A 27456-nucleotide genomic window follows, 5' to 3' on the forward strand; every position below is an offset into this window, starting at 1 on the left:
AGAACCAGGTTCACAAGCATTTGTCAAGCTGGGCAGTTGGTTGCAGACAGCTAAGAACATAAATGCATCCTGATTTTTGTGAATTCTGAATTCTAGGCAATTTTTTTACTTTCATAACCGACGTGGCAAGCCCAGAGACACCAGGGCTATGAACTGCCAAGTGTAGAGGTGCTGGGGCTTAGCCCTGGACTCAAATTAAGTACTGTATACATTGCATAAACACCACCCTAGCCCCAATGACTCTAAATGCCTAAGTCCCTTGAAAATGGGACTAAGGTTCCTAAGTCATTTATGTGTTTTTCAAAATGTTACTCCCTCATTTGTAGCAGATAGTGGGTTTATTTTCAAAGGTGCCTAGTAACCCCAGTTCCGACTGAAATCAGTGAGAACGTAAGGTGCACAGCACCTTTGAAAATGTGTACATCTGCTTCATTGAAACAGCAGATCCTGGTGTTCCAGTGCTTTGCTCAGGATGTATGGGAGTCTAGTCTGCAGCCTGAGACAGAATTAGAAAAACAAAATATCATCTCTTCAGAAATTTTCTTTCTTAAGTGATTTCTGCTACACTACAAATTGGAACCAAGCTGGAGACATCTGGGTTGAAACCAAGTTCCCTGATATGCTTGTATGTGTGGTGCAGTTAGGGGCTTTATTTAGGCCCTGATTTTATCCCATGAATGACCTGTAAGGGACAGAAGCAAGGATGGAATTAATTTGTGCCACCTGAGTTGTTCATTTTAAATTATGTAATGTAGACAACTAATGGCGAGGTTGGTTGTAACAGAAATAAAGGAGTCTTCTTTACTTTCCTGAGCTATGCAGACTGGAAAGAAGTGGTGAAATCATGGCTCCACTGAAGTCACTGCCAAAACACACTTTGACTTCAGGGGGGCCAGAATTCCACCCAAGGAGTAAGAGGAAAAGAGAGGGAAAATGACAGGGGAAAGTACCACGTTACATATGAGCAACCTGAGATTAGCATATAACACTCTATTCCCCAAAGCTGAACACCACTAGGAGTCATTGCTATATATTGGAAACGAGATGAGTGAGGTGTCTTCTATACCATCACTTGCCACTCTTCTAAAATTCTGCCATAGCTGTGATTTCTCCTTCTGTTTAGTAATTACAGCCAATTCACAGTGGGACGAAATCTGCCAAAGCAGACCATATGGTGGAAAATTCCAAAGAACATAAGCACAACTAGCAGGACAAAAATCACAGTAATTTAGATATGACAAGAGAATATTTGTTTTAGAAAAGATTTTCATTTAATCTTCATTTGAAGATTTTCATTTTTAATATAGTACTAAGAATGGGTGTTCTGGAATTGCACTTATTGTGAAATAGTCTATATTATGCTTGGTGATAGTTAGATAGTTTACCATATTGCTGGGCCTATTGTTAGAAATGCTAGAGTAGTTAGAAAAGGTGAAGTTACCAGGCTAAATGGACCAGTGTTCTCCTAGTACTACTTCTCAACAACTTCCCACAGCTGTCTTGATTGACCACAGATCACTTTTACCACAGCTTTCCTCTGCTGAATTCCCTTCCCATCACCCAGTTCGTTGACCCTCCTCCCAGTCAAAGCTTGTCTATAATGTTGACTCCCTGGCTTTTACCTGTCTAATCAATTTACTTATCTCAAGTGTCTCTCAGGCATGCAAAGCTGTGGTACCTAGTCACCAGACAATTAAAGGCAGTACTGAGGGTACACCTCTGCTCCCCATCTTTCTTATACCTCTCCCCCTCCCTCTTCTCTATTTCCTCCAACTTGCTCATTGTGGGCCGGTCATACAGAGAGATTCCGTTATTGGAGTAGATCTAACATTTAGCTCACACAGTCTAATCTCCTCTTGCACAGTTTCCATGGGTGGGGTCCTGCCAATGGGAATGCTCTGCCCCCATGCCAGAGACTCTGATTGTGCTGTAACTAGTTACAGTGTCTCTTGGTGAGTCATGGATAAATAGGCTTCCCACCCACCACCTTTCTAGGCTTCCCAACCACCACCTTACATTGCTGCCTAGGCTCCAGCACTACCCGACTTAGAGACCTGCATCCCTCTGGTTCTTTCTAATGCTGCCTTTTTTGTTCCTCCACAAATCATGGACCTGAATGCTTCTTGCTGCCTCTCATTCATCACTCCCCAACATTTCACACAAGTCAGACATATATCCCGCAGGTAGAGACCCACTTCCTTCTTGCAATTCTCCCACTAGCGCCCATTCCTTAGAGTCACCTATTTTAGAAAAGCCACATAAAATGTAACAGAAAAGGAGAACCCTTCTATAGTTTTTCAACCCTCCTATAGAATTGAATACAGCCTTGCTATAGAATTCTACAGGATGGCTAGGCAAACCTATATATAAGATCTCACTCTACTAAATTGCATTGATTGAGAAGGAATTTCTATAGAACTCTGTTGGTTTCCTTCCTATTAAGTTCCATCAGAATTTTCCAAAGGGACAGCCAGTCCCTCCTGCTACTTCTTCTGACTGCCTTCACTCCTCTTTCCCCATCACCAAGCACAGAGCTATGCCAGTGGAGCCACTATATTTCTCCCGCCCTTCCTAGCCCTGCTGGTTAGTGGCGGTTAATATGTTTAACTTCCAAGGGTATTGAATTTAATACACAGCACCTTCCCTTGAATGTATTCTTTTCAAAGGAGCTGCACTAGCTAACACCTGGTCTGAATGTGACCGCTGAACCTCTCCAACCATATTCCGAAGTGATTTCTCTGAAGAGCTGTTCTGTGCTTTGGGGCTCAGCTCAAGCAGTTTGAACAATGCCCAAGGTGCAGTCATTAAGTAATTGTCTTCAGTTGCTTGTAAACACTGAAGCAAGGCAGCTCTCTGAACAGCTGCAGCACACCTGATGTTTTACTTGAAATCTGCTGGTTCCCCGTGTACCAGGCTGTGACAGACTGGGGAAGAATAAGGATGAGATAGTGGAAGTGCTGGGTACACATCTAGAATCACATTTCTTCTATAGATGGGCTCAAACTTTAAAATACAGATCTGAATCCAAACTCACATGATTATAATGCATTATATCAGCTTAGATAACAGTATTTTTGCATTGTTATTTTACTGCAGCACCAAGCAACATAGGGTGAGGAGGGGCATAGGGGTCATAATGTCTGTTTCAGGTTATTGCTGTAATGCAGAGCTTCCTGTAAGCACTCTACAAATGGAGAGACCATAACTATGGTAATCAGAAAGTTAATAAATGTGTGATTTATTTTTAAACAAAGGACTGGACAATGACTGAGCAGCAATAAAAATATAAGACAAACCTTGCTTGTTTAAGTAGCAAACTAGCTCCCAGCATCAAGGTTGAAAACCAGCATAATAATAACTATGATACTGTACACCCTGAGGATTCAACACTTCTTCTCATTTTATTTCCGTGAATGTGGCCAATGTGATTGAGTTCTTGTGAACAGATACACTGGTTTGGAAACTTAGTCCTATGCTGGTGTTAAGGCCAACCCCAGCATACATGTTTGCAAGACCAGGGTCTGAGAGGTTTAAAAGAGCATGTATATTATAAAAGGACATTATCAAGATATCCAATATATATTAGGGCTATCGATTAATCACAGTTAACTCACGTGATTAACTCAAACAATTATCACGATTAAAAAAACCACGATTAATCACAATTTTAATTGCACTGTTAAACAATAGAATACCTATTGAAATTTATTAAATATTATGGATGTTTTTCTACATTTTCATATATATTGTATTCTGTGTTGTAACTGAAATCAAAGTGTATATTTTTTTATTATAAATATTTGCACTGTAAAAATTATAAACAAAGAAATAGCATTTTTCAATTCACCTCATACAAGTAATGTAGTGCAATCTCACTGTCGTGAAAGTGCAACTTACAAATGTTGAATTTTTTTTGTTACATAACTGCACTCAAAAACAAAACAATGTAAAACTTCAGAGCCTACAAGTCCACTCAGTCCTACTTCTTGTTCAGCCAATTGCTCAGACAAACAAGTTTGTTTACATTTACAGGAGATAATGCTGCCCTCTTCTTATTTACAATGTCACCAGAAAGTGAGAAGAGGCATTTGCAAGGCACTTTTGTAGCTGGCATTGCAAGGTATTTACATGCCAGATATGCTAAACATTCATATACCCCTTCGTGCTTCGGCCACCATTCCAGAGGACATGCTTCCATGTTGGTGACGCTTGTTAAAAAAATGCATTAAATTTGTGACTGAACTCCTTGGGGGAGAATTGTATGTCCCCTGCTCTGTTTTACCAACATTCTGCCACATATTTCATGTAATAGCAGTCTCAGATGATGACTCAGCACATGTTGTTCATTTTAAGAACACTTTCACTGCAGATTTGACAAAACACCAAAAGGTACCAATGTGAGATTTCTAAAAATAGCTACAGCACTTGACCCAAGGTTTAAGAATCTGAAGTGCCTTCCAAAATCTGAGAGGCATGAGGTGTGGGGCATGCTCTCAGAAGTCTTAAAAGAGCAACACTCTGATGCAGAAACTACAGAACCTAAACCACCAAAAAAGAAAGCTGCTTTGGATTGTTATTGAGCAGAACCCGTCATCAGCATGGACGCATGTCTCCTGGAATGGTGGCTGAAGCACGAAGGGACATACGAATCTTTAGCACATCTGGCACGTAAATATCTTGTGATGCCAGCTACAACAGTGCCATGCGAATGCCTGTTCTCACTTTCAGGTACATTGTAAACAAGATGCATGCAGCATTATCTCTGCAAATATAAACAAACTTGTTTGTGAGTGATTGGCTGAACAAGAAGTAGACTGAGTGGACTTGCAGGCTGTAAAATTTTACATTGTTTTATTTTTGAATGCAGGTTTTTTTGGTACATAATTCTACATTTGTAAGTTCAACTTTCATGATAAAGAGATTGCACTACACTACTTGTATTTGGTGAATTGAAAAATACTATTTCTTTTGTTTTTTTACCATGCAAATATTTGTAATAAAAAATAAATATAAAATGAGCACTGTACACTTTGTATTCTGTGTTGTAATTGAAATCAATATATTTGAAAATGTAGTAAACATCCAAAAATATTTAAATAACTGGTATTATATGATTGTCTAACAGTGCGATTAATCGTGCAATTAGTTTTTTTAATCCCGCAATTAATCACGATTAATTTTTTTAATCGCTTGACAGCCCTACTATATATATATTTTAAAATATGTTTTTCTCTGTTTTAATAATCATCCCTTGTAAACAAGACAATGAAATTGAGTTCATTACCAGTATCAATTCCCCCACTTTTTCTAATGAGATACTTCTACCACAGCCATCACCAGCTTTAACAGTTTAAAAAGAACACACCTCTGAATCTCTCTCTCCCCTCTAAGGGAGGCTTTTATTTTTGTTATATTTGTTTATGGCAACCCTTGACATGAAAACTCATTTTTGAATTATTATAGGATTGCTCATAAGTGCTGGGCTGCTGGCAGTTATTCTTTCCTTAAAAAGAAATGACACTGAAGCATTTGTTTTGGAAAAAAAATACTAAGAATTTCTTGGACTGCACAAACATAAAAGAGGAACAAAAGACAGATCCAAATGATGCCCCTACGAATCATGACAGTGTCCATCACACTGTGGATAACAAGAAATTTGTTAAATAAAAATAATTGTATCTAATACTTACCAAAATAAGACCTGAGATTAATGAAGAAGTGCCTGTCAAGGCAACATAGAACTTGGGGGTTAATGTGTTCAAAAACATACTCACTGAAAGAGAAAGAGAGGAAATCATGAGTACAACAGCAGGACAGGTTCTCTCCTTCGGCTTCCCCACCAACTCCACCCCCACTTTGAATAAATTATGGTACTTGCTCACCTTAAAAATAAAATCATATAAAGCACATCTGTATTAGTTTGCCCACACATGATAAGATGCAGCCCAATGTTCTACATACAGGAATTCATTTTCACACCAGAGTTCATCACAAGGAGTTACAAATCACTTACATACTCACTTGGCCTTTTCCACTCCGCACTGCACAATGCCATCACTGCATTTTAAAGCTCTTGAAAAGCTAAATGCCAACAGCGTAGTTAAGGCAGACAATACAGTATCTTTCATCTGCCTAACCTATCATGGGGAATCATGAATCAATCTGAACCTGGGTTCAACTCCCTGCTCTGCTTCAGACTTGTGACCTCAGACGAGCCATATGGGGACAGATGTTTTAAAGGTAGGTAGGTACCTAAAGATGCAGATAGGTGCCAAATGGGCTTTCAAAAGCATGTAGGTGGCTAACTCCCATTTTTTGAAAATTCTACTAAGCACCTATCCACATATTTAGGCATCTAAAGATCTTTAAAAATCTGGCCCTTAGTCTCTCTGTCCCTCAGCACCTCATCTGTAGAATGGTGATGACAACACTTCCCTCTCTCACAGGGGTGCTGGGAGGGGAAAATACATCAAAGATTGTGAGTTGCTCGGATACTACAGTGATGGCAGATGGATTGACTAGGGAGAAAAACCCACTAGCTTTACCAGTCTAGTTCATTCTGGAATCACTGGGGGCCCTGCCAAGGGCTAGCACAGCCCCCAAAACCAGGCATGCTGGTTGGGGAGGAGTCATGGCCAGCGTAGCCACGGAAGAATGAATTCAGCCCTGGTAGGCTAACTGGCCTTCTATGAAGCCCTCCAACAGCACTGTCAGTAGAATCACCAGCTGCTCCCCCTCAGTCCCTTACGGAGAAATCCTATAGAATCTGAGAGAAAATAATCAACTTTCTATAGTTTTTTGTTGGACCATCCTACAGAATTTAATACAGAATTATAGCTCTGCTTTAGAATTGGACAAACCAACAAACCAACCCAACTCTCTAGCAATGAAATCATTCCCTATTCAATTATACAGGGCTCTGGAATAGCCTGTATGGAATCCTGTTGGTTTGATCCCTATTAATTTCTTTCAGATTTTACATACAAATCCTTCCAATCCCAGAGTGTTATGATCCTCACCGGAGGACACTGCATCTCTCTGCACCACCCAAAGTGATCTAGCCCATGACTTACACAGGTTCAGACTTGATGGGCAGTCAGAGATATTGCCCAGGCGACGCCCAGCACTGTACACTTTATTGTTTTGTTTTCTGAACACACCTAACAGACTTGTATCTAACTATAAAACTGCCATTTAAAACCCTGATTGAAGGCATGGGGAGGCCGGTGGGTTCTTTTCTGTGTCTTTAAGAATGATCCTTGAAGCTAAACAAACTTAAACTGAAATATGGAGAGGAGATAACGAAGGTATGATATTAATTCTCATTGGCACGTGGTTAATTTTCAATATTCAGTAAGAAACAGGATTGTCTTCCAGAAAAGAATCACATAGAACTTGAAACTCTGCCATGCCGCAGCTTTGTGTTGTTTCTGCACGCATCTTTTCTCATATTTTTTTCCTGAAGGAACTAGAAATTGTTAAAGAGTGTGTATGTGTGATTTTTCATTCTACTGAATTTACACTAGCACCAAATTGGCAGGGTGGAGTCAAGAACCAGACCCCGTCCTTTTTAGTTAGTGTTAGTTTTACCCCTCAAACAAACTGGAAGCAATAGTGAGCCAAAACTTAGCTGGTGTAAATTCACCTACTTTCACTGATTTCATTGTCTTAAATGGGAGCTATCCTTATTTACACCAGTTGAGGAACAGATGCAATATTCAGGATTTCCATCGCACCTTATTTCTTTTCAAATACAAACTAACTATGAAACATTAGTGCTTGCTACATCTACCCCCAAGCTATACTGAGAAGAAAGAGAAATGCAAAGACTGTAATAGCTTTGCTCTATTCAAACCACCCACACATCCTTTTGAAGAAAATGTTCCTCATTCTGGAGTGCAAATGTAAGCTTGAGACATAATCAAACTGGAACCCTGATGGTGTCACTGATAAAATTATAGTCTGCCAACTAAATCTACTGCACTTCTTAGGCTAATATATTCCTGCAAAAAAACATCTGCTGGGATATTGCTGTACATGTGTGCCAGTCATTACTTTGCTACAATGCCAATGATGACTTCAGTGGGTGAACAGCAGCAGACTTTATTGAGGTGCTTCCCCTTCAGTTCCGGTGTGCAGGAGTAACCTAACGGGGCACGAAACGTTAGAGTTTGTCATATTAAATCAGAAACATGGCCCAAGTGGGATTTGATTTCCCAGTGTTTTAATGACAAAGACTGAGTGATTTACCAAAACACTAAAGTTATGGTGCCTTCCAGCTTTACAAACTGGGACACTGATACAGGGCCCATTTGGAATCTTGGTGGAATATTGATTCTGTCCATATCACTGAAAGCAGCATTTTCTGTTGAGTTGTGAGAGGGCACTGTTGCAAAAATGAGCATTTTCTGTCTTGAGAGCAGATGAGTTAAGCACAGTCACCCAGGTCTTATCATTATCAACCACACTGAATGAACGCTACATCAGGGAAAATGTGTCCACCTCGAGGACTGTTCAAGCTCCTCTGTCCAGTTAATCTCTAGATTGCCTCTCCATGGAGTAGGGCAGAGGAGCAGCCAGGGCCGGCTCTAGGATTTTTGCTGCCCCAAGCAAAAAAAATTTTGGCCGCCCCCCCCCCTTTTTTTTCACGCCCCCTGGCCTCTCTCCAACTCCACCCCTTCTAAACCTCTTCCCCAAATTCCCAGCCTCCTCCCCTGGGTGTGCAGCATTTCCCTTCTCCATTGCTTCCTGGGGGGCCCCCATGACCTCCCATGCTAGCTCACCTCCACTCTGTCTGCTCCCCCCGGTGTGCCACTGCTCTACTTCTCCCCACTCCCTCTCATAGATTATCAGGGTTGGAAGAGACCTCAGGAGGTCATCTAGTCCAACCCCCTGCTCAAAGCAGGACAAATCCCTAGCCTTTTTTTTTTTAAACCCCAGTTCCCTAAATGGCCCCCTCAAGGATTGAACTCCCAACCCTGGGTTTAGCAAGCCAATGCTCAAACCACTGAGCTATCCCTCCCCCTCCCAGATATGACCTTGGGAGCCCAGCCTTCCTCTTTGTTATCGCCGGCTGAACGGCTGTGTAGAATTAGAAAGCAGCCACGAAGAATTAAAGAGGAGTTTCTGCGTGAGGTTATGATGCACTCCGCAGCTGAAAAACAACAATTGAAGGAGTGGTGGGACAGCCAGAAGAGGAACCAAAAGGAGAATGCGGCGTGCCAGAACAAAGCCACAGAGCGGCTCTTAAAAGTTATGGAATGCCAAGCAGACATGTTCCAGGTGCTACTAGCACTACAAACCAAGCAGCTCTGCGCCCGCCCTCCCCGTGGCCTCTGTCGCAAAACTCTATCCCATGTGCCCCCCAGACACCGCCAGCACACTCTTATCAACCTCCTGGCTCCAGTCTGTACCTGCTGCATTCCACTCCTGCCCTGTCACAGTCCAGCCCTGTGGACTCTCAGTACCCACTGTACTCAATACCCATCCCTCTGCAGTTTAGCCCTGCTGAAGTGCAGTACCCACTCCACTGTACTCCAAAAGACAAGGTTACATATGATACCTAGACATACACAAATCTTTAACCGTCTCGGGACCCCACTTCCTCCTGGGACTCTCCCTTCCCCCATTCACCACAGTGCTGATGTGTTTTTTTGTTTGTCTCTCTCCTCTGGCTGTTTGTTTTCTAATAAAAGAATTGTGTTGGTTTGAAAGCAATCTTTATTCTATTAACTGAAAGCAAATAGAGCCCTGCAAAGCAACAGGCAATTTTCTTAAACCTTCACAGTGCATCGTCTGCACCAATCACAATCACCTCCTTGCACTACAAACACTGCACTCCCGAGCATAGCAACAAATATTAGTGGATTTCAGCTTCAAATTCCTGCCTCAAGTCATCTGTGATCCTTATGGCCCCATGCTGCATCCCTTTAATAGCCCTAGTCTCTGGCTGTTCAAATTCAGCCCCCAAGCTCTGAGCCCCAGTGGTCCAGCCCTGAGTGAAGCTTTCACCCTTCCCTTCACAAATATTATGGAGCATACAGCACACGGCTATAAGCATAGGAATACTATCATCAGCCAGGTCCAGCCTCCTGTATAGGCAGCGCCAGCAGGCCTTTAAATGGCCAAAAGCACACTCAACAGTCATTCTGCACTTGCTCAGCCTGTTGTTGAACCGCTCCTTGCTGATATCAAGTTGCTCCGTGTATGACTTCATAACCCACGGCATTAAGGGGTAGGCAGGGTCTCCCTGGATCACAATGGGTATTTCAACTTCCCCTACGGTGATCTTCTGGTCCTGGAAGAAAGTTCCCACTTGCAGCTTCCTGAACAGGCCAGTGTTTCGTAAGATGCATGCATCATGCACCTTTCCGGACCAGCCTGCGTTAATGTCCGGGAAATGCCCACAGTGATCCACCAGGCACCTGGAGAACCATAGAGAAACACCCCTTCCAATTAATGTACTCGGTGGCTAGGTGGTCTGGTGCCAGAATTGGAATATGTGTGCCATCTATCGCCCCGCCACAGTTAGGGAAGCCCACTTGTGCAAAGCCATCCATAGTGTCACGCATGTTGCACAGAGTCACAGTCTTTCGGAGCAGGATGCAATTTATGGCCCTGCACACTTCTGTCAACACAAGTCCAACCGTCAACTTTCCCACTCCGAACTGGTTAGCAACCGATTGGTAGCAATCTGGAGTAGCCAGCTTCCACAGTGCAATCGCCACACACTTTTCCAATTACAGGGAAGCTCTCATTCTCGTGCCCTTGCGTTGCAGGGCTGGGACAAGCTCATCACACATTCCTATGAACGTGTGCTTTCCTCATCTGAAAGTTCTGCAGCCACTACTGTGCATGACAGTGTGATCCCACCACTCAGTACTTGTTTCCCGAGCCCAAAAGCAACATTCCACTGTGGTCAGCACCTCTGTGAATGCCACAAGCAATCTCACGTCGTAGCTACTATGCGGGGCAAGGTCAGTGTCGCACTCCTCTTGCCTTTGTAGTTTAAGGAATAACTCCACTGCCACTCGTGACGTGTTAGTGAGAGCAAGCAGCAGACCAAAGAGGTATGGTGCGCAGTACACAAACCGTTGAAAGATGGCGCCAAATACGGACAGAAGCACAGGGATTGCTGGGATGTGAAGCAATGCATCATGAGGCATTCGGACAGGACCCAGTACGCCCCATGGCCCCCTCTGCCTTCCCACAACTCTTAGCAGCAGAAGAGGAAGAGATGCTCTGTGGGATAGCTGCCCAGAGTGCACCGCTCCAAATACCGCTGCAAGTGCCACAAGTGTGAACATGCTATTGTGCAGGCAGCTGACAGTGTGAACACACAACAGCAGTTTCCCTTTAGCGCTCTCTGAGCGGTGCTGTAACTCTGCCAGTGTAGACATACCCCAATACCATTGCTGCTACAAAAAGGGCTACAAGACATTCAGAATATGTGGGCCACATTCTCAGCTGATGCAAACTGGCATAGTTCCATTCATTTACTGGAGCTATGCTGATTTACACCAGCTGATTATCTGGCCTATGTCTGTTCAGTCACTTTGCTTTTTTCTTCAATTGAAAGAGTAATACAACTATTAACCCATGCCAATTATTCTGCCACAAAGTATTAATCCCCCCATATGTTTCATTATTAAAGCAAATTGTTTTCCAGTGTGAAACCTGTATTTCCACATCCATCAGACTAAATACAGGAGAAAACATGTGGTCAGACTGTGCTCTCCTTGAAGTCAACAGGAGTTCTGCCTGAACATTAGTGGAAGCTGGGATTTAGCTTTTCTATATTCAACTGCCTGATTTTCCTAAAGAGCCTATTCGCTTTAATTATTGTTAAATCCCAATTGCTTCCAAAGGCTTTTGTAGATGGCTGAAATATTTTTAGTGTGTTTGTGGAAATAACTGAATATATTGCAGGCTGTAGTTATTCTATTATTCAAATCATTAGGGGGGAAAGGATCTAACACAGATTACTAGATACTTTAAATGACCCATTTTAAAATTAATTTTAACTCAGGCTAATTAACAGCTTTACTCATAAATTCACTGAAAATGTATTTTGTACTGAAAGAGCAAACTGCATGTTTGTGGAGGATACATTGTTTTTTGCATACATATCAAAGAGGCTGAATCCCCGATGTATGTCTAATACTCAACTCAATCTTAATGCAGCTTGTTGGACCCTCCATAACTGCAGTCTCAAAAGTTATAACCCTTAGATTTAAAGTTATTACTGCAACATAGGGCTCACAGACAGGGTCGGAGTGCAACAATGGTGAATGAAGGAGTAGGTGAAAGTTCAAGGGCCCCACTCAGACAAACCAATGTTCAAAATTCCTGCTTCAGAGTGAGGAAAGCCACAAGTTCTTGAGTTTTAAGTGAGCCATTTCATGTCTACCCTTTCAAACTGTCCTCCCCCTAACCATCTTTAGAAGGGCCATAACTCATTTGGGACAAGTGTGCTTAGGTCAGATTGGAGGGTGTGTATGAGTATCATAGCCCTTCTTCCCCTCAAATATAAATAAAGGAGGAAAAGGAGGTTAACCATGCATTAGGGTGTGCACCAGGAAAAACCCTAGTCCTATTATAGGGGTTTTCCCTCGGAAGCTATTAAGAGGTTTTACTTCTCCAAATATTCTAAAGAAATTACCAAAGAAGAAAAAAAAACACCTAAAAGTTTAACAGAGCTAGTGTGTGTTTCAAATGTAACCAAATTCTTGCAAATTTTAAGTAGCTTCCTGCTCTAAGGTCTCTTGGTGTAAATTAATAATCAAAACTTGAAAATGTCAGTGCCTTGGAAATGATCACGTTTGCTTCTACGGGAAACAATTAGCATCTCTGTGCGGTGCACAGGAAAATCCGGATGCCCATTTACTTAGTTCAGCCACCTACCATCATGCTAGCGCAAAAGGCCTGAATCAGAGTCAGATTCAGATATCTGAGGCCTGTTCCAATGGCCACGGGAGTTAATGGAAAAGACTCCTGTGGACTTCAGTGGTTGTGGATCAGGGCCCTGCTGAGAAAAATGATGAGGCAAAATGTGGCATAAAAGCAGCCTCTAGCTTCACGTGAATAATATCTGGCAACCTACACAGAGTTTTACATTATCAAAGCACTGGACCTGTACTAATGCTGACTAATTGAGTAAGAAAACATCCTGGTTTGAAGCATACACCTTTCACTACTCCACTGATAGTTTTTCCCTTTCAGCATTTTGGGGGAGGTGATGAAGCCAGCAAATTATTCTCTGGTGTCAAATATGCATAAGGCCAACCCAGGCTATCAAAACTCAAGTAGAGTATGTGGCTCTCGGCAATTACAAACATGTTAATGTTTCTACACTTCCAAGTATTTTTAAAACATTTTAAAAATAGTTAAATATTTTTCAGTCCTTTAATGAGTCTTTATTTATGGTAACGGGTATTTAAAGGAATCTTGAGTTCCGTGGTTTATGGATTTTGAGTATACAGATATGGAGAGAGAGATCAGTTCATACTGCATGAAAGCAGCTATTGTGATGCAGATCTGCTGTAGCATGGGCACCATGCTGCAAAAGATCAGGGACATTACCACTGGTCTTCACAATACCATGGTGACATGAGTTCATTGCACAGCTACTGCTAATTGTAAAGTGAATGGAAGGGTGGGTCAGTCAGAGCATTCAGACTGGCTAATGTACTGGCAGCAAGAAACCATGTACAATCCAACTGAAATGGCACCGCCATTAAAAAATCCATGTTTCATACTTTGAGGTTTTCTCATATTCAAGAACAAACCCAAAATAAGTCATTTTCTGGGGATTAATAGGGTGACCAGATAGCAAGTGTGAAAAATGAAGGCCCGAGGGTGGGGGTGGGCGTAATAGGCACCTATATAAGACAAAGCCCTGAATATTGGGACTGTCCCTATAAAATCTGGACATCTGATCACTCTAGATGGGGATAACAGCTGCTGGGCGGCACTTTGAACCTGGGTTTCATTCCCAACTCTGCCACTGACCTACTGTGTGACCTTGGGCAAGTCACTTCATCTTTCTTCTGTGCCTTTGTATCTTCCCCCTCCCTTTGTCTGTCTTGTCTCTTTCAGTAGTAAGCTCCTTAGGGCAGGGACTATCTCTTACTCTGTTTTTGTATGTGTTTAGCATACACAGAGGTGGGCAAACTACAGCCTGCTGGCCACATCCGGCCTGCGGAACCATCCTGCCTGGCCCTTGAGCTCCTGGCCGAGGAGGCTAGCCCCCGGCCCCTCCCCCATTGTCCTCCCTCCCCCACAGCCACGCCACCGCGTGGGCAGTGCTCTGGGCGGCAGGGCTGCGCACTCCTGCTGAGCAGAGCGGCAGCGTGTTTAGCTCTGGCCGTGTGGCGCGGCTGCCAGACATGCTGCTGTGAGCGGCATGGTAAAGGGGCAGGGGGCTAGATAAGGGGCAGGGGGGTCCAGGGGCCAGTAAGGGGACAGGGAGCAGGTGGGGTTGGATAAGGGGCAGGGAGCAGCGGGTGGTTGGATTGGGCACAGGTTCAGGGGGGACAGTCAGGGGATGTGGAACAGGGGGGTTAGATAAGGGTGGGAGTCCCGGGGAGCCTGTCAGAGGGTGGGGATGTGGATAGGGGTCGGGGCAGTCAGGGGATTGGGAGCAGGGGTGGGGTGGATGGGGGTGGGGTCTTGGGGGGCGGTTGGGGCGGGGGGTCCCGGGAGGGGGCAGTTAGGGGACAAGGAGCAGGGGGGTTGGATAGATTGGAGGTTCTGAGGGGGGCAGTCGGGGTGGGAAGTGCAGGGGCGGCTCCAGGCCCCAGGACGCCAAGCGCGTGCTTGGGGCGGCATGCCGCGGGGGGCGCTCTGCCGGTCGCCGGGAGGGCAGCAGGCAGGGCTCCGGTGGACCTCCCGCAGGCGTCCCTGCGGAGGGTCCACTGGTCCCGCGGCTTCGGTGAGCGCCCCGTGCTTGGGGCGGCGAAATGTCTAGAGCCGCCCCTGGGGAAGTGGGAGGGGGCAGATAGGGGGCGGGGCCCAGGCTGTTTGGGGAGGCACAGCCTTCCCTACCCAGCCCTCCATACAGTTTTGCAACCCCAATGTGGCCCTCAGGCCAAAAAGTTTGCCCACCTTGGTCTAGCACAATGCTCTGATCTCAGGTGGGACTGCTAGTAACACAAATAACAACAACAGTAGTAATGAGCAGCTGGTGTAAGATGGATGGAATGAGAATGAGTGATGAAGGGTGATATGGCTGTGACAAACTGATTCCATTCCTCTCCAGCCAGTCTCGTGGTTGGGGGGATTTTCAACTGGAGAATTTGTGTAAAGTATAATATTGTTTCTGCTTGTTAGCTGGACTCTACTGCAACACACTTTCAACCTTAACTTCTTTATAATTAATTTTTTTTGTTTGCAAACTCATATAAGACCCTGTCAGCATTTCAGATCTATACCATTTTAAGACATCCAGGACTTCTCTGTTGTCTTAGTTGTACTTTAGTGCAATACTGCATGAGGAAGTGTTCCAGTGTGGTTGTGACTGGGGATTTCCTTTCTTCACTATGCAGCACTACAAAACTCCTCAGACTGAAACTGCTTGCATGCATGATCAGAACATGTATTGCAGAAAGACATCTTAACTGTTGGGTCAAGTTGTGGTCCCCTTCTATAATCATGTACACATCAGTCGGAGAAAAGTAGGATAAGTTCTGACATCACACTGCTCGAAAATGAGAAGCCTTGATGCACTGTGCTGGTAATGTGGTTTCTGAATATTATCATTTATCCGCATTCTCTATTTCCTTTTAGACATGCATCATGCTCCTTCCTCTTGTAAGAGAAAGCACTACAGTATGTACAGCAAGAGAAAATCCAGCTCTCTGGAAGGAAAGCTACAGCACACATCATGAGCCAGATAAATTTGCATCTTGCTAAATATTCTCTCACAAAGCAATCCCACTTATGCTATAACTGGAATGCTATCTCAGTTTATTTCTTTGCACAGTGGGCTAATTAGATGAAATGATACTAAGTACTGCAGCAAATTTTGGAAAAATATAGATAGGCTATATGGTGTTTGTTAAATCTAATGTGCCTATTACCTTTACTATACCTTAGACTGAGGCTTTACATAGGTTTATGAGGTTTAGCCTTTTAAAGCTGTACTAAAATGAAAGCCAATTACTAAACATCATTATCTGGAGTCACTTAAGACAATTAATGGCTTTTGTTCTAAGCACCAGATCAGCACAGTTCAACCTACAGCTAGAATAGGTTTTGCCCTTTTCTGACATGCTAAACCAAGGCTGTATTGATTCCATTTGATTTTGCACTTGCAGCTGGAAGGATCATTATGTTCATTATTAGTTCAAAAAGCACCTTTCATTAAAGGTTTGCTATGAGGAGCAGCTTCAATGCCTTAGATAATTAAGATTAGAATAGGCAACCCTCATTGCTGGGTGATAACTCAGACACTGACCAACTGCTGGCATTTGTGAAACATCAACAAAGGACAAAAAGTCTCACAGACTCCTGCATTGTAGGAAGACCTCTGAACTCTGGGGTCAAGTGGTGGCCCCTTTCAATAATCTTGTGCATATATCTAGTCGTCTTCCTGCCCCTTAGAGAGACAGAAAGAGACAGAGGACCTCTCTCACATAAGACTTGCTGGTTGGCCTTTTATCCAAGGACCAGGGGACCAAGAAGCTATCACCTGATCCCTCATCTCAAATCAATCACCTGGGAAGCAACTAATTAGGCACTGGTAGGCAAAGTCTAACTCCCAGAAAAGGCTATCCCACCCCTGTGACAGGGAGAACGAGGGGGCAGGCACAGAGTATTCCTGTTGCAAAATCTTAGTGAAATGGTTTAGACCAGGGGTCGGCAACCTTTCAGGAGTGCTGTGCCGAGTCTTCATTTATTCACTCTGATTTAAGGTTTCGCGTGCCAGTAATAATTATAACATTTTTAGAAGGTCTTTTTCTATAGGTCTATAATATATAACTAAACTATTGTTGTATATCAAGTAAATAAGGTTTTTAAAATGTTTAAGAAGCTTCATTTAAAATTAAATTAAAATGCAGAGCTCCCGGACGGGTGGCCAGGACCCAGGCAGTGTGAGTGCTGCTGAAAATCAGCTTGTGTGCCGCCTTCGGCACCCGTGCCAGAGGTTGCCTACCCCTGGTTTAGAGAAAGGGGGAAGGAGCCTGAGATTTCTCCCCTCATGCATCCCTCCCACCCCAAACTGTGTGGTGACCTACTAACTGGCTGAGAACTAGAGCTGGTTAGGGCATTTTCCATCCCTCCAAAAAAAAACAAAAATGTTGATGAAAACAAAACATTTTTCATTGTTGTTGAATTTTTTTCTACAAAATGTTTCAGGTATTCATCATAAAAACAAACACTGAAAATTGTTTAGTTTTCAGCAACCAAAAACTGAAAACTTTCAGCTAGTCAGACAAAAATTTTTGGTTTAATTGAAAAGTGTCACCTGTCTGGTCCAAACTTTTCAGTTGCCAAAAAATTAGCATATTTTGTTGTTGTTGTAAAAAAAAAATCTACAAATTTTGTCAAAAACAGATATTCCAAAACAGAAAATGTCTGTTTTGACTGAAAAGCCATTTTTGTTTAAAAAAAATGAAAAAAAATCTTAAAATGAAAAATATTGATCCACTCAACTGTCAACATCAACATGGCACCTAAGATAGGCTGTGCCTGAGCACTATTAGGTGTCTCCTTGCACTGGCTGAGCAGAATGTGTTTGTAACATTCCCTGCTCTTGTTCAAGGAATCTATGTTCTAACCTCAAGAATCTTCCTGTATCCAACCTCTATATTTTAGGAATTGCAAAGATGCTGTTCACCTTGGTATCTAAGAAATTGTGAGATGATTGTGAACAACATTAAAATAAGAAGAGGCAGCAAGTTCATGGAGACCTGCCCAGGATGCATAGCAGCTAATGTCATTATCCTATTACTGAAAATATATCTGTGCTTCCTGCTTACATAATGTCTGCTGTTTGTTATGGGGAAAATGAGTGCCACAAGGACTCCTCGTTTTGGTTTTTTAGAACAGGAAAGTGTAGTAATATTTTTTCAATATTGGTGCACTGGGTAATGTGGCATTGAAAGTAGGAAAATTATTTTTTCATCAAGTGTGATTCATTATTCCTATAATTAATGCCCCACCTTTTAAGATACTCTGTTGAGATAGTCTTATAGTAATTTGTACCAAATGGAAAGGTGCTACAGTATGAGGAAATCTATTACCACATTTCCTACATTTCTGGGAATTTTCAGGGAAGGTTTAGCACTAACTTTGACCATGACAATATAACACAGGTTATGTGGAGGTTTCAAGGGTATCAAACGCTTTTGATGATTGGGAGGTTTCTATGGTAGCTCTTCAGATATCACTGAAGTTTGCACTCAGGTCCTGATGACAATCCTGTTTTGTGTAACAGGGATATGGGTAAGTGCGGTACACATACAGGATATCTAACTGAAAACATTCCAGATTGCAATGTGCTTTAAACAATGTGTGTTCTAATATGGCTAAATGTAAAAGTGTACATCTGGGAAAAATTATGTAGGCCACACTTACAGGATGGTGGGCTCTATGCTGGGAAGCAGTGACTCGGAAAAAGACTTGGGTGTAGGGGTAGATAATCTGCTGAATATGAGCTCCCACTGTGATGCAGGGGCCAAAAAGAGCTAATGAGATCCTGGGATGCATAAATAGGGAAATGTTGAATAGGAGTAAAGAGATTATTTTACCTCTATATTTGGCACTGAGTGATTGCTGCAACACTGTGTCCAATTCTGATGTCCAAAGGATGTTGACAAATTGGAGAGAAGAGCCACAAGACTGATTAAATGATTAGAAAACCTGCCTTATAATGATAGACTCAAGGAGATCAATCTATTTAGCTTAACAGAGAGAGGGCTAGGGGATGATTTGATTACAGTCTATAGGAGACCTACATGGGGAACAAATATTTAATATTTCAATAATAACTGAATCTAGCAGAGAAATGTATAATACAACCCAATGGCTGGAAGCTGAAGCTAGACAAATTCACAGTGAAAATAAGGCATACATTTTTAACATTTACAGTAATTAACTATTGGAACAATTTACCAACGTTCGTGGTGGATTCTCCAGCACTGACAATTTTAAAATCAAGATTGGATGTTTTTCTCGGAGATCTGCTCTAGGAATTATTTTTTTGAAATTCTATGACCTGCACTACAGTCTATACAGGAAGAAATAATTGATGATCACAGTGGTCCCTTCTGGCCTTAGAATCGGAGACTCTACAAAAAGATATAGTGGAAGGCTCAACAGAACACAAACCGCAAATACCTCCCTGCAAAAGTGTGGCATGAATAAATGAAACTTACAACACTGCAATCTATTTGCAGTGAGTATTCAAGTCCTGACCATCCCGGTATTGTTTTATAATTCTAACACAGTGATAATCTATATAACTAAGTCCCTAAACATCTTTGGAGGTTTAACAAACATCCAGCAAAGGGGCCTTTATACAGTCGTAAAGACTCAGAGAGGAATGTGTTTTTATTGTTAAAATAAACTGAATAAACTCAATTCATATATAGATATAGATAGAGAGATACAGTTACATACACAGACTGGATGGGCTGGGGAGATAAAAAGGAACAGGAGTTTCTCTTGTGAAGAGTGTAACATTTTTTCACCCCACAAGTTTAGCTTACAGCAATTCCATTCCTTCTATAATCCTGCTGGATCAAACCATCTAAGCAGAACTGGGTGAGGTAGTTGTTGGGTGGGGACCTCCAACAAACACCTGCACAATATTGGTGCCGCATTAAGTGAAGTTGGTGATTCAATAACTGACATTCTTCCCTTTCGGTCAGTAATGGAGTTAGGGGGCACCGATTCTTCAGTCCTGATTACCCTTGGTAACCAAAACCCCACCAACTTAAAATCCAGTTCATTTTAATAATGAGTGAAAAGTGGTATCCCTGCCCTCCAGCCAAGTTTTGTGATTTTTGTATTAATCACATATTCCCATTTTTAAAAATCTTTAATTTTCACCTGTTGTTGTGTGAAAAACTCATAGGAACAACAGGGGACACTAACTGACTGCAAGGGGATCAATGAAAATGACCACACACAAAGTGCTGTCAACTGCATAAAGAAAAAGAAGCCAAACAACCAGTTTTTTTTTTCATGAGACTGTCATGATCTGTTCCAAAAGGTGACATTTCAGCCTTGTTTCTCATGATCCTTATGGAGAAGGATAAACAGACTAAGCATCTGCTTGGAATTTGCGATTCCCTCAGACAGCAGAGACACTTACTGTGCCCATCTTTCAGAGGGCTTAATCCATAACAGCATGGAAAGGGCTTGAACTCTGCAGGTATGGAGTCCACCATTAGAAGAGCCCTGTATATAGAGTCTGGACAGTGAAGTTTGGTCCAGACACCTGGTGATTGGTTCCTGGCAACTGACGCAAGAGATCAGAAGTGGTTCTGATGATTTGCAGAAGATTTTGCAGAAGATTATCCTGAGTTAAGAACTAGTGCAGGGGTAGGCAACCAGTCCTGGCCACCGGTCCAGGGGGCTCTGCATTTTAATTTAATTTTAAATGAAGCTTCTTAAACATTTTAAAAACCTTATTTACTTTACATACAGCAATAGTTTAGTTATATATTATAGACTTATAGAAAGAGACCTTCTAAAAAGATTAAAATGTATTACTGGCACGCGAACCTTAAATTAGAGTGAATAAATGAAGACTCGGCACAGCACTTCTGAAAGGTTGCCGACCCATGAACTAGTGGTTGGAGATTCCCCTGGTTCTGTCTTGCTGCCATGGGCAATAAGAGAGGACTGAGGAAGGGCTGCAGCTGCCCTGCCTTTTATGCCCTCATAGGGGAGCTTATACAGGAGTCTGAATTGTAAGGTCGGGGCCTTTTTCTGCAGTAAAAACAACTTGAGATAAGTTGCAGAGAGTCACATCCTCAGGTTCCATCTAAATTGCACCAAAACAATGTAATACTGGCCTGTTAAGAAGGCACTCCTGTCCTAATAGTACCCACCATCACCAGATAAAGCAACAGATCTTAAGATGTTTAAAGAAAACTTTGTTTGCTAACACTGTCTGGAAAGAAACCACTTACCAACAGTTGTGACTGTGAAATCTATACTTCTCTCTTGTTTTGCCTTTATGGTCCCTACTTCTCTATCGTTTTGCCTTTATGGTCCCTACTTCTCTCTTGTTTTGCCTTTATGGTCCCTACTTCTCTATCGTTGTTTATCGCTATTGTTTCTGTCTGTTGCATAACTAATTTTGCAAGATTTGAAACAACTAAAGTGGTGGGGGTCTGATTGGTTAAAGAATTGTTTTGCAATGTTAGGACTGATTAAAGAATTGTTTCGTAATAGTTTAGTAAACATGACTGGTTAACTTACAAATAGACAGGACTCAAGTTTCATTATAAAAATTGGGGTCCAAGAAGAAATGAGAGAAAACTCACTTCCAGGACCCCGCACAGCTCACGATCAAAGCTGCCAGAATACTCTGCATGACCATGCCATGCAGCAAGCGAAGCTTGCCTGGCCAGTAGGAGGAAGATCGCCTGCGCACTTGGGAGTGGTGAGCGTTGTATGCTTAGTGTGTGTATTCTGTTTTGATAACTCTTAATAAATAGAAGTTAAGGATATTCCTGTGTAAGGCTCTTTCACTGGGAAAAGGTCCCACAGACCCGTAGAGCCCTGCATCCACCAGGAAGGGGTGTTAGCCCTGAGCCCATGAAGGGGTAAAGTTGGGTGCCTTACTTCCTGAGTACCAAAAGAGAAGGTAGGGGGTGAGAGCCCTAAATTGTGCAGGTAACAGAAGAGGCTCAGGACAGATATGTTGCCCTGCTAGACATTGCTAGTAAAAAAAACAACAACCCTGGCCTTGCACTCGAGGCATATGTGCATCTCCAGTGGGCTCCATACAGACAACACACTCAAAGAACCTGCATTTCCCATTGTAAGAAGGTTATTAACCAGAATCCCCATGGCAAGTGCCAACTTGGGGAATTACATTCTGCCTGCCTACATTCCACCAGCAAGTTCAACGGGATAAGGCATACTTCACTTCTGTCCTAAAACTGTAGAGTAACGTTACTGCATTTCACCCCCGAGATGGCTGCATTTCAGTGATGGATGAAATGATCTTTTGATGTAGGCCCCAATCCTGCAATGAGCTCTATGTGAGTGGATTCCTGTGCCTACATGGGAGCTCACTGCAGGACCAGGGCCATCATCCTTAAAGTGCATTGGGATAAAAAAGCCCTGCCTAAATACTGGAACAATATTATCACATGAGGGAGGGAAAAATATATAAAGTGCACTTCCTCGTTGCATTATTTAAATTATATGGGGGAGGGGCTGCTAAAAACATTAACAAAGATTTTGATTTAGCTTTCTGATTTAGACTTTAGTAATCTTCCAGAGGAAAAGGCAGCTGAATACATATAGTATTTTGCTTACTGACTATTTGATGCTTTTGTTCTAAAAATAAATCCTGGTTAAATTCAGGAGAGGGTTGAGTGCAATACTGACTGTCCTGTTCAATTTTCCTTTTCTTTTTAAAAAATTATTGAATGTGTTCGGAGGCAGCTGACATTTTGAATGCAAGAAGGAACAGAAAGCAGCTGAACAAGAGGACACCTAAATAGGGCTGCCTCAGCACCACACAGAATTCTCACTCGGCCTGCAGCAAATGTCAATGTTCTGAGAAACGCTGCACAAATGTGCTAATCCAAGCACTTAATATTATCCACCAATTATTCTTTCTCTCTCTCTCTCCTTCTCTAACTGAATAGCTTGGATTCAGAAATGAAACATGCAATGCCATATTAGTTAAGCAAACAGGGCACTGGCAGTAGGTAAGGTGAGAGTCATGTGCCATGAATATAAATGTTACAGGACTAATTATAACCAGTATTTCTGTACATACCACCTGTTACAAATCAAGCAGTGGGGAGATGTTCTGCATGGCATTCCATACCAGGCTGCAGATAATTAATTATAGCTGAAGCACAGGTCTTGCAATGTGGAAAACTGATTTTTTTTAGAATGTTTCTGTGAGATTAGCAACTTGATGACTGTCATTCTTGCACTAGTTGCTGGAAATGTGCGGTAAATATGATATGGCACAGAGAGGTCAGCATTCCACCGTAATGTTTGATTAGTAATAAGCATTTGCACTTCTATAGTATCTTCCATTTAGGATCGCAAAGAGTTTAACAACACTAAGGGCTGTATGGGCGAGCAGGGAACATAAGTGGGAGTAAAACTTGCCCACATGCTCCTGTGCAGCCTCCCTGGACCCTGCCTTGAGCAGCTGTGGGAGCTCAGAGCTTCTTAAAAGTCAGGCCCACAATGTCTCAAATTGGGTGCCTAAAATTAGTGCACACTTTTGAAAATTTGCCCAGTCATACAGTGAGTCAGTGGCAGAGATTGGAATAAAACCCAGGAGAACTGACTTCCAGTCCCTAGGGGCCTGATTTTCATAATTACTGAGCACCCACAACACCGAGTGAAGCTAATGGGAGCTGCAGGTGCCCATCAGTTCAGAAAATGGGCCATAGAAGGTAGTAGCAGAAAAACAACAGGTCAGAGAACCTCTTCTTTGGTAGTACTGCAGAAGGCCCCCAATCAGTCTGTGTGAATCTGCCCCCTGCTAGTGACCACTTATAGTAACAACTGACCTGGGATTTCCACTATAATCTCCCTTCTTCTCCTGCCCTTGGTGTTTACATACTCAGAACATTCTGAAAAATTCTCTTTGAGGCTAAAACTTCCCACCTGTGGTCTTAGCACAGAGGTGAATGTTTCTGGGAAGTCCGGGGGAAAAACCCTTCAGTTATTTTTAAAAGCGGAGAACCCCCACCTCACTCACTCACTCATACACACTCACACTCACACACACACACACACACACACACACACACACACACACACTTCCCAAAATAACTGTTCAGAGGCTCCTGTCCTAATGGGGCCTTCTGAAATGCCAATATGAAAGCAAACCCTAGGAGTATGGCTGAATGCTTTTCAGACTGCCAGTCTGCTCAGAAATCTTGGACTTTTAAACTTGCTAAGTGTGTCTAAGTGCTCTGCATTCGAGCATTTAAATGACCAACAAAACCATTATTGCTCATTACTCATTATACCTTGACTGCATTTTCATTAAACCTGGAGAGGGAAAATCTTCCAGGTATTACCTCTTCCAATCCCAAGGAGAGGAATCTCATAGTGTAAAACAGAAAACAGCTGATTGTATTCAGACTGATATTTCAATCAGCACTTCTAAATAGACAATGCCTATCAATGTACCCAAGGGGCAGGATAGCCTATACCAGGGATCGGCAACCTTTGGCACGTGGATCACCAGGGTAAGCACCCTGGCAGGCCGGGACGGTTTGTTTACCTGCCATGTCCGCAGGTTCGGCCGATCGCGGCTCCCACTGGCCGCAGTTCGCCGTTCTGGGCCAATGAGGGCAGCGGGAAGTGACAGCCAGCACACCCCCCGGCCCATGCCGCTTCCCGCAGCCCCCATTGGCACGGAGCGGCGAACTGCAGCCAGTGGGAGCCGCGATCGGCCGAACCTGCGGAAACGTCCAGTAAACAAACCGGCCCGGCCCACCAGGGTGCTTACCCTGGCGAGCTGTATGCCAAAGGTTGCCGATCCCTGTTCTAGCCCATGGTGTTCTATGAGAAAAGCTTGCGGGCCTGGGTTAAGTTAGGAGGAGGAAAGAGGAACTAGAGGACATGTGAAGGTGATACGGGTAGAAACCTGCTTTGAAAACTGCTAACACCATTTTTCAGACCTAAAGAGCCCTGAAGAGAAAGAACAGTAATATCTACCTGTAACAAACTACACGGGGTTTGGGTCTCTTTCAAAGGGCCAATACACCCTATTACACTGTCTTACTACTCACTGTTGTTTAATTTTTTTGAAGAGCTGAAACTAGACTTGGGAAGGAAGCTCTCATTAGTCTGAGGTCCAAAACGGAGATGCCCTATCAAGGAGAAATGGAGATGGTGAAAGAGCTACTCAGATTGCATGTGACATTCCCCCCCAGCAGAGAATTGCAATTGAGCAGGCGGATCCCAATGTGAGCACTGAACATGAGCAGTGTCATCAGCAGGGAGAAGATACTGCTAAAGATCTTCTTAGCTTGCTAAAGTCATGCTGCCTGGAAGGAACTTAATCTGAAAGAGCCCAAGGGAAGAGTGTGAGATCTGTATATGGGCTAAGGCTCACAAGAGAGCTACAGCAGAGAGAATGCCAGTGTCGACAGCAGTAGCCAAAGGCAGTCAGATGAGATGCTTTGCAGGCTTGAAACAGAATCAAGAGATGATTACTGTTTTATAGCTGTATTCAAAATATGTTTAGCTGACATGTAATGCGGAAAGATTTGCTTACTCCTGCAAACACACACTGATAAGAGAAAAAAATTGCATTCATTCCTTCCAAAGATTACCCATGATTCATTTTTCTCCCCAGTAATTTTTCCTTGCTTAAATCTTTGCATGATCAGGGCCTTGCTTTCTAAACTAATTAAATACATTCTTCCCTTTTCTACTTTGACAGCTTTAGCTAAGTGCCTATGCCAGGAAAATGAATCTCTTCAATCAGAGACTCCTGCAAGGGTTTTGTAGACTTCTCCAAAATGTTGGTTTTAGTCTGCTGAGAAATCATCTGTACAAACTATTTCAGTCTTGTTGCTACTGGAAGTGCACTAAGGATTATTATCTAAATAACAGGGAGTCATTAGCAATTCCCTCAAGCAGGTTTTTTCACCTGGGAGTTTTCCCAGGTTAATTTAATAGTCTTGAATAGTTTGTGCTGCAAACGCCAGCCAGAAGTCTAACAGCAGTTTTGAATCTATCTTGGTCTCTTAGATTCTAAATTCTTTATTGATTTTCCAAAATTATATACACTTTTTCATTTTATGTTTTACAGACAGGAAATGATGCTACAAAGGAAAAACAGAAACACAAACAAAAATCACTTCTAGGAAGCTTATTTACAGGGACAGAATATGAATTAGGAAAGACAAACTGTCTGCATACTATATTCTGTGCTAATGTTACCAAGGCTGAAACTTTGATACCACTCAGCAGAGAGGTAAAGCCAAAGACATCTACATATGTTGGGGTGCCAGGATCTCACACAATGAAAATGTAACAATTTTTTTTTGGCACATTGAAAATGGCAAATGTATATGAATAGTGTCCACTCAATGTGCGTTGCAGGGGAAGGTAGAGGGTAAAATGAATGACACTGAGGCTAAACTGCAGATACACATATAGCACAGAAATGCCACGAATAATTTAAACACAACATCCTTCCAAGTTACAGCAGTCTGACCGCATGGATTTGGGGCAGTGGGGGGAAGTCACACTTCCCTCAAAGAAACCTAATCAAGTCTGTGGTGCACCAAGGACCAGCGGCAGAGACGGTAAGGAGCGGCCGCCTCACTAAAGTGTCCAGATAAGTCCTCAATGTTATATGTGTTTGGGACTCACCAACAAGCAAATGCACAGGTTAATTTGGTTGGAAATTAAAGTGACATGATTCTTTTTTGTGAAATTTTATTTTTATAGTATCAAGTGATTTCCTCCAGATCCCTACGGAGGAGCTTGGATCAAGAAAACCAACCCCCTGGGGTTCTTGTCTTATAGTCATTACTTTCTAGTTTTGTTTTAGCGTCAACCCCTGACTCTCTTCCTCTTGCTCTCTGAATAGATAAATCTATTTTCCTTGCTACTGTATCCAATTCTTAATACCATGTTTAGCACCAAACAGCTGAGTGAGCATGGCAAAGAAGGCGCTCCAGGCTCTGCCCCCAAATGGACTGATTTAGATGTTCTGTAATAGCCTGTTTGTTGAAAACTGAATCATCTTGTACACACTAGGCAATTTGTCTACTAAACCCCACAAATGTGTACCTACTTCTCTCCTTATGGCAAATCTATAATGTGTAAGTTATATGAATGAGTTTTATTTTCCAAGCACAAAATCCTTGAACATACCGTAACCATTTTCTCTTTCTCCAATACTTCACGGTTTTTATGGCTCTTCTCGCCTGAGTCTCTGTGACGTAAACCCACTTGCTTTCCTCCATTAAAGTTCCTTCCACAGCTCTGCCCTGCATTCTAAATTATTCATTCTGGCTGTCATCTGCTTCAATTTAGATTCACTTCTCAATGTAATTTAAAAAACAGAACAGAGTGAAGATATTCTCCTAGTCTACCTAAATGTAACATGCACTGCTACAGGAAAACATAGGACTATAATGCAAAAATTCTGTATGTATTTTAGAACCAAAAACAGAAGAAAAGAGCCTCCATTTCATAACAATTCATTATCAGCTGTCCTGACGCCTTACATGGCATAAGAGTCCTTTCTCTATATGTGACAATCATATA

At 42.6% G+C, this 27456-nt stretch overlaps 1 protein-coding gene across 4 annotated transcripts in view; it reads right to left on the bottom strand.

Moving 5' to 3' along the window:
• Window positions 1-27456, bottom strand: part of ST7 (suppression of tumorigenicity 7) — a 233005-nt gene that overhangs the window by 111598 nt on the left and 93951 nt on the right. For all 4 annotated transcript variants that reach the window (XM_045002252.1, XM_045002251.1, XM_045002254.1 and 1 more), the window contains exon 2: window positions 5691-5773. In XM_045002252.1, the coding sequence (XP_044858187.1) occupies window positions 5691-5773 (83 nt within the window). The remainder of the gene's footprint in view (window positions 1-5690; window positions 5774-27456) is intronic.

The sequence above is a fragment of the Mauremys mutica genome, chromosome 1 (assembly GCF_020497125.1).
Source record: "Mauremys mutica isolate MM-2020 ecotype Southern chromosome 1, ASM2049712v1, whole genome shotgun sequence".
Classification (NCBI taxonomy): Eukaryota; Metazoa; Chordata; order Testudines; family Geoemydidae; genus Mauremys; species Mauremys mutica.